This window comes from Rhyacophila brunnea, unplaced genomic scaffold (genome assembly GCF_057557595.1).
Source record: "Rhyacophila brunnea isolate RB1 unplaced genomic scaffold, BYU_Rbru_1.0 scaffold_16, whole genome shotgun sequence".
Taxonomy (NCBI): Eukaryota; Metazoa; Arthropoda; class Insecta; order Trichoptera; family Rhyacophilidae; genus Rhyacophila; species Rhyacophila brunnea.
Window position 1 is genome coordinate 20,061,945 of NW_028232816.1, and position 6,970 is coordinate 20,068,914.

At 30.4% G+C, this 6,970-nt stretch overlaps 1 protein-coding gene across 2 annotated transcripts in view; it reads right to left on the reverse strand.

The window, feature by feature from the left end:
- Positions 1-6,695, reverse strand: part of Taz (tafazzin, phospholipid-lysophospholipid transacylase) — a 28,485-nt gene extending 21,790 nt beyond the window's left edge. Inside the window, exons 1-2 of one of the 2 annotated variants that reach the window (XM_085943448.1) lie at positions 6,515-6,695; positions 2,379-2,408 (exon numbers count right to left, since the gene is read on the reverse strand). In XM_085943448.1, the coding sequence (XP_085799574.1) occupies positions 2,379-2,408; positions 6,515-6,629 (145 nt within the window). In that variant the 5' untranslated portion in view covers positions 6,630-6,695. The remainder of the gene's footprint in view (positions 1-2,378; positions 2,409-6,514) is intronic. The other variant, XM_085943449.1, reaches the window with a different exon arrangement.
- Between the last annotated feature and the right edge of the window lie 275 nt (positions 6,696-6,970).

Consider the following 6,970-nt stretch of genomic DNA (forward strand, 5'->3'; position numbering starts at 1 on the left):
AGGTGGAGGGAGCTGTTGGAGGAGGCCAAGACCCACACCGGGTTGTCGTGCCCCTGATGATGATGATGACTTTTTGTCTCATTTATTTATTGCCAAAGTAATTATTTGTTCACCAATCACGATTGACAGTTTTAATAAGACACTGTTTATTTAGTTAAAAATTATTTAGTAAAAAGCTATTAAAATGATTAATGGAAGTTGTGGGCGGTACTTGGTATCTTTAGCAGTCAGCAACATTACTTCAGTTCAGAAATAGAACTCGATTTAGCTGAGGTTAATAATACTTTGACTATCAAAACTCCAATTTTAGAACAAGCAGAATCATTGCTGAGGCAACCTTCGGACATAATGATAGCAGAGAACATTGTATCAACACAATCAGCCCTGAAATAAAATATAGATTGTGATATGACGATGACTGAACATCTAAGTGGAACATTTACTATCTGATATCAGTAGTGACTCTGAAGCTCTGTATCAACCTGAATCAAATCAATCAAGCTCATCAGAAGACTTAGAGGAGTTTGCTATGCAGTCTGACACCCATGGTGACGAACCTACTGAGCAAGTCAATCAAAGAAAACGAAAAGGGCAAAGCAATAATTGTAAAGAGTGGAAGAGGCAAAAAAAACTCTCAACTGCTTAGACTATAGATACATCTCAACTGCTCAACTCAACTCAATCAGCTCAACTGCGATTGCTAGGCAAGTCTTATGCGGGTTTTGAGAAGCATGAAGAGTCCGGCAAGGGCGGCAAGTATAGACAGACGTCTAAAAAAGATTCTATGACCATAGGTCCACGTTGTGGTGTGCATAGTGACATGCTCAAAAGGGTGGGCCAAAAATAGCCTTTAAGTGCGATACAATCAGTGATGAACAACGCAGCTTGCTATTCACAAATTTTTGGAAGAAAACAAAATAATACTACCTACTGTTTAAATAAAAAAATTACTTTTCTAAAAAAAAGTATTCTTTTAAAACTGTTCTTTTTTCTTTTAAGTAGGTATTTACCTGCTCTGTTTTATGCAAATACATAATTAAACTATGCTATTTTTAAATAAATCTTTTTAAAAATTATTGTGTGTTATTTTGAATATTAACGTTTAATCTTTTCTTTTAAACATTGAAATCGTTTTTATACAAGTGCCTAATTAAACAGAGATTTATAATAAAAAAAAAACTTTTTCATTAGTTTAAGCTTACTTTTTAAACGTTTATGTACAAGTGTATAATAATATGTCTATATTAATATAATATTATATTTTGTTTCATTATAAATACCTAATTTCAGTGTTTTCAATTTAGGTATGTTTGCATAAAAATTGGACTTATGTCAACAAAAGTGGCCAACATTGACGATCAAATAGTTGTATGTCAACCTAACTTTCTTATTATTCATCTTACATCAAAATAATGATAACAGTCTTAACAGGGAACAAATTCTACCAAGTAAATAAATTTGTGAAAAAAATCGGTGCATTGGGGTTAAGATGGGATAGTTTTTTGTCTCTCCTGAAAAGTTTGGTATCTTTGACATACGACCTATTGCATTTACCACGACGATATGGTGTTACTATAAATTAATCGAAAATTTGACATACCGACTAAGAAAAAACATACAAATTGAGGAATGAATGGATATAATTTGAGAAAATAATGAGCAAAATCATTAATATTAAATGAAGGGTACATCAGTAACGAAGGGTGGAGTACATAGACTTATAGCGCCTGTACATGTGCATAGATTTACCGCCAGCAAATGCCGTGTAAATTAAAATATCGCGACAATAACTGTTTCTTCACAAAAATGCTGACAAATATCAGTGAGACGCATTGTTCGTATAGCGATCCTTCTACCGCTCAAGTCACGCAAATTTACAACTATCGCGTGAAAATTCAGAAGCCGCTGAACTTTTATCATCCATGCATGTAATGTTGTGACTTGTACGATAAGTGTTCACATTCACATTTTATTGTTATGGTCGTGACAGCAGTAAATCCACGCATGCGTAAACCGAGCTATGTTACTGATAGTTCTGCTTCAATTCAAAAATTGTAATAATATTCAGACCATAGAGAATTGCTATTCTGATAAAAAAAATAGTAGCTATGCAATTATTAAAAAATATGTTGTTGAAGTATCCATTTTTATTCTTAATATTTTTATAATAATATTGCTAAATAATTCTACAATTTATAAATATTAAAAAGAAGGATTATTAATTTAATAGCTATAAATAAATAAAAAAAGATAAACACGAAAAGCATGCATTCTAATATTGCTTTATGCATCTAGGTTAATTATAAAAAAGTGGCTACACACAATATGACGTATACAGAGTTGAATTATTAGTATTGATAGGTCAAAGGTTTCCATACCGGCTTGCAATAGTTTTGAAGTTGCAGATCCTTAGTTTGATATGGGAAAAATGTAAAACAAAACACATACATTAGATTAGATCATAGATATATTAATTAAAATTTTTGTTTTCTTTTTTTTTTGCCAGCATGCAAGATTATTTGTTTTCTAAATTTGAAAATTAAGCCTACAGCATTGCGTAGAAACGTGACTTCTACGCAGCGCTATACTTTAATATAGATCCAGCAACATGCATACTGAAAAGAGTCAGATGTCAGTGTAGTATTTGCTGACAAGCTTCAAGTGGTAAACAATAAAGTTAGTACATAGCTGATCTTTGTTAAGTACTATAACAGGTCATAGACATTTTATATTGTGAACACCATAAATTTATGTACTAAATATTGACCCACTATAGTGAGTTTATAGATGGATATAAAAGTAGTAGCGAAGGGTGGAGGTAATCTGTTAAATTCCACCATAAATAGTGCACATTAAACTTTGTTAGTTGGATATTTAATTAATAGAATAATATTTTTTAACTATTATAGTTTGGTTTAGGCAGTACCAAAACTATTATGGTTTGTTTTAGGCAGGGTTTAAATGATTTTTAAAACCTAACCAACTCTATCTGTAAATAATTGTAGTGTTGGTTCAATAAAAACAAATACATATGACTAACAAAGTTTAATGTGCAATGTTTATGTTAAATCTTAACAGCCTACCTCCACCCTTCCCTACTGGTGCACAGTATGACGTATTGACTGGTGCACAAATTATTACCTACATATTATTCTTTTTGTTTACAAATTGTTTATGTTTATTCAATACGCAGTCTTCTTCATTGAAACAACCAATATGAATTTTGATTACAAGCTACTTTATCCAAATTCTTGAATTCAAATTCATCTCTAGTATTATGGTGTACAAATTAAAATACATAGTTATAGGTAAACAAACCAATAAAAAATATAAGATCAGTCATAAATATTTCCAAATAATTTCTGATGGAGGATTATTTCTAATAAAATCTAAGACATCTATCAAAATATAGTATTAAGTACTTAAGTATATATATTTAAAAAAATATTGATAACAAAAATTTTTTTACTTTAAAGGATTAAAACAGAATTATTTGTTCACAGATTTAAAATAAAAACATAATTAAGTAAATAAAATAATGTTATCATATCTGAGAATATGTAATTTATTACTTAATACTTATCTGTGATTGATTTGTTGATTATAAAATCTGTATTAATTCTAATTATTGAACATATTACCTCCATTTATGTCGAACATTCAAATCTTAATTTTGAAGTGTTCTATTGTCATGTTAAAATCTTTTAAACAGGATATTAGCAAGGTTTATTAATTTATTTATGTAATGCAAGTTCTTTAGGTTGGTAATATGTACGATCTAGAATACTAAAACATTTTTCTGCTCTATTCATAATACTATAGCCTTGAAAGTATTACAATATATTTGTGCATACAAAAAGTATTTGGAAAGTCATATGATCAAAAAAAAAGGAAATTTTTTTAGTGCGATAAGACATAATAAAATAACAGATTATAAATAACGCTTTTGTCATTTATGAATGGACGGACAATACTGTAATATTAATAATGCATGTTCAAAGTTCAAGGTATCAGGTTCATTGTCTGATATATTTACATTTCTCAGCTGAAATCAAAATGCATGTTGAGTTACTAGGTGATAAAAACTATAGATTGTTACTTCAAATCATTTTTTTTTTATTAAATTTGTCATCTTTTTGGAGCTGATAATTTGTCCATTAAATTTTATGTGTATTTCGATAGAAATTGACTTTTTTCATCATTATTTTTGTGGCTATAAAGTCGGAAATCCATAATAGTTTATCAATGCTTCAAATATGTCCATTTCCTGTAACGATTAATGAAAATATGGCGATATTACAATTATTACATTGTAAAAGAATGTTTTACTTATATCTAGGAACCAAAAATGAAAACCAAACACTACTACTCTAATTGTTGGTAGAAAGACATTATATTAATTAAAATAAAACAAAATATAATATATTTAGTACCTACTCAATCCACATAATTAGAAAATGATTAAGAATAGTTTCGTACACTCTGGGGGACATTGTAAACTAATAAATTTTCATAAATCTATTTACTTATTTTAAACAAAGAAATTACTTAATAAACAATTTTTTTTCGATGAATAATTCATGAGTATCTTGATTTAAACCACAAAAGCCAGTCGCCAATATTAATGAAATTTGTTAAGCGCTTCAGCTGCATGACTACTAGTTAAAGTAGGTGGCCGAATTTGTAAATTACATTGGCAGGAATCCGATGGGACAAAGGTTTGAGTCCTGTCTGGCGTTATATATTTTTATTTATTCTTCAATGACAGTACTCAGAAATAGAAGTGAAATAATCACAAACACCAAGGCTTTAAGAAAATCACAAGTATAATGTGACCTCACCGGGAATCGAACCCCGAGCCCCTACCCGAATGAAAAGCCAGCACCTTACGCACTTGACTATGAGGGCCGCCTCGGTAACAAGTATCTGAGGTGTATCCAAACTTTGTGTGTTAAACAAATAACTTTTAATGTAACAATAAAATCATTCAACAAGGCATGGAAACTAATCAAATGCAAGAATAACTTATTACTCACGAAATGCATTAACAAGTATTATTAAGGTTAGATTAGATTTAGTAAAAATACACCCAATCGTTTTATTTTATTAAAAACAAATCAAAATAATACTTAAGAATTATACGCTAATAAATTGTGGTCTGCTAAAAAAAACTCATGATGAATAATAAATATGTATTACCGATTTTAGCACACAAATTAGAATGACAAACAAATTTGTTGAATACCTAATTGCAGTAATTTAATGTTTCTTTCTTATCGTGTATTGATTCTTCTATATCACACGGTCGTTTCTGGAACTAAAACCCTCCCCACGCATTTCCTTTAACTACGACTACATTCACTGCCTTTGTAATTAAATGTGTGTTCGATGTTGTGTGGAGTTTTATTAACAACCTTTGCAGAAGTATATGTATTGTGAGGAGGATCAACAGAAAAAAGCTTTTAATTTCTCTCAATAATGTCAAAGATAGAGTTTCTGCTATGACAAGTCAACACGCAAAGAGCGTGATCAGCATGATCAGCGCGTAAAAACCACGTCACATAACAATGTCAGGATATGCAGTGCTATGATGTAAAGACTTTATTTGAACATTACAATAGACATATGTATTATTTCTTTTGTGTAAAAAGGGCGATAGGTATTTGCAATTATCTAGGATTGCTTGGATTATTTTGCATTCCAAATTGACTTTGAATTTTTCGACAATGGTGGTGACTTTCAATTATTCCAAATGTAGAGATGTCACTTGAAATTGAACTTTGGAGCATTGCAGTGATGCACTTGATTTTACACCAATTTGAAAGATGTTGCTTCATCATTCCGTGCGATGGAGTCTGCCCACAGAACTGGTGTTGTAAAATGAAGATGAATATCTGAATCCATGATAATATACAAAAATGCTATCTCTGTGATATTGATAAGAATAACATGAATAAAGGATAGTACCTAGTTTTTTTTTTATAATTCACTGTAGATTCGGGGGATTTTATACTCGTAGCTTGCTAATACATACTTAGACAAATTATTTGTACAATATTCGTTTAGACGTGTTATGTGAAATTTCATTTTCCATTGTATACAATGTATGTATGTCATAATGTTTAGTGAATGTCACTTTTGTTTGACATAAGTAATGAATAATTTAATTAAAACTTCAGATTGGTAATAAAAGTATATGAATTATGAGTACCTATATCTGCTTTCAATTTTTCTGTAATATAAGAACGGGGTCAATGGCAGAGATTTCCAAATTTAGAATCACGTGCGATCGAGCCCGAAATTATTCTAAGATTTCGTAAGTTTTACATGACAGAACTTCAAGTTTTATGAACAATTAGTCCAGTGACAGTTACAATTGGGTGCATAAAATTAAAGCTGTCTGTGTAATCATTCGTTTCAGCTCGTTGTTCAAAGCATATTCAATACGCAATTAAGCAATAACGTACGATCGAGTTACGTAAAAATAAGGAAAACAAGACTGGTAAACTCTAACCTGCAATGACTTTTGTAACCATTCCAACGAAGGCGATTGTGAAAGAACTTGCACAATTCCACAATTTTCCCGACTTCCGAAGTTTTGGAATGACCCATTCTATGTCATAGGCCATTTTCACGTGTAATTTATGTTATAAAACAGCTACCATTTCTTCAACATGACACTTCCAATCGACACTGAAGGCGGAGACATATTGAAAATCGTAAATACAGTAGGTTATGTTGGTACGTTGTGTTCTACTTGCTTTTGCGACCTACTTTTTATATTGTCATGTTGTTGCACATTTTCAAAACATTTTTTTACACAAGTTTCAAATGGATTTTTATTCATTTATGTTCTTATGTATGTTTGACTATTTAATTCTCGTATAACGAATATAATTATTATAATCACCGATGAATTTTCAAACGGCACGTCACTCCACGAAATCAATTGAATACAACTAACGTTAAT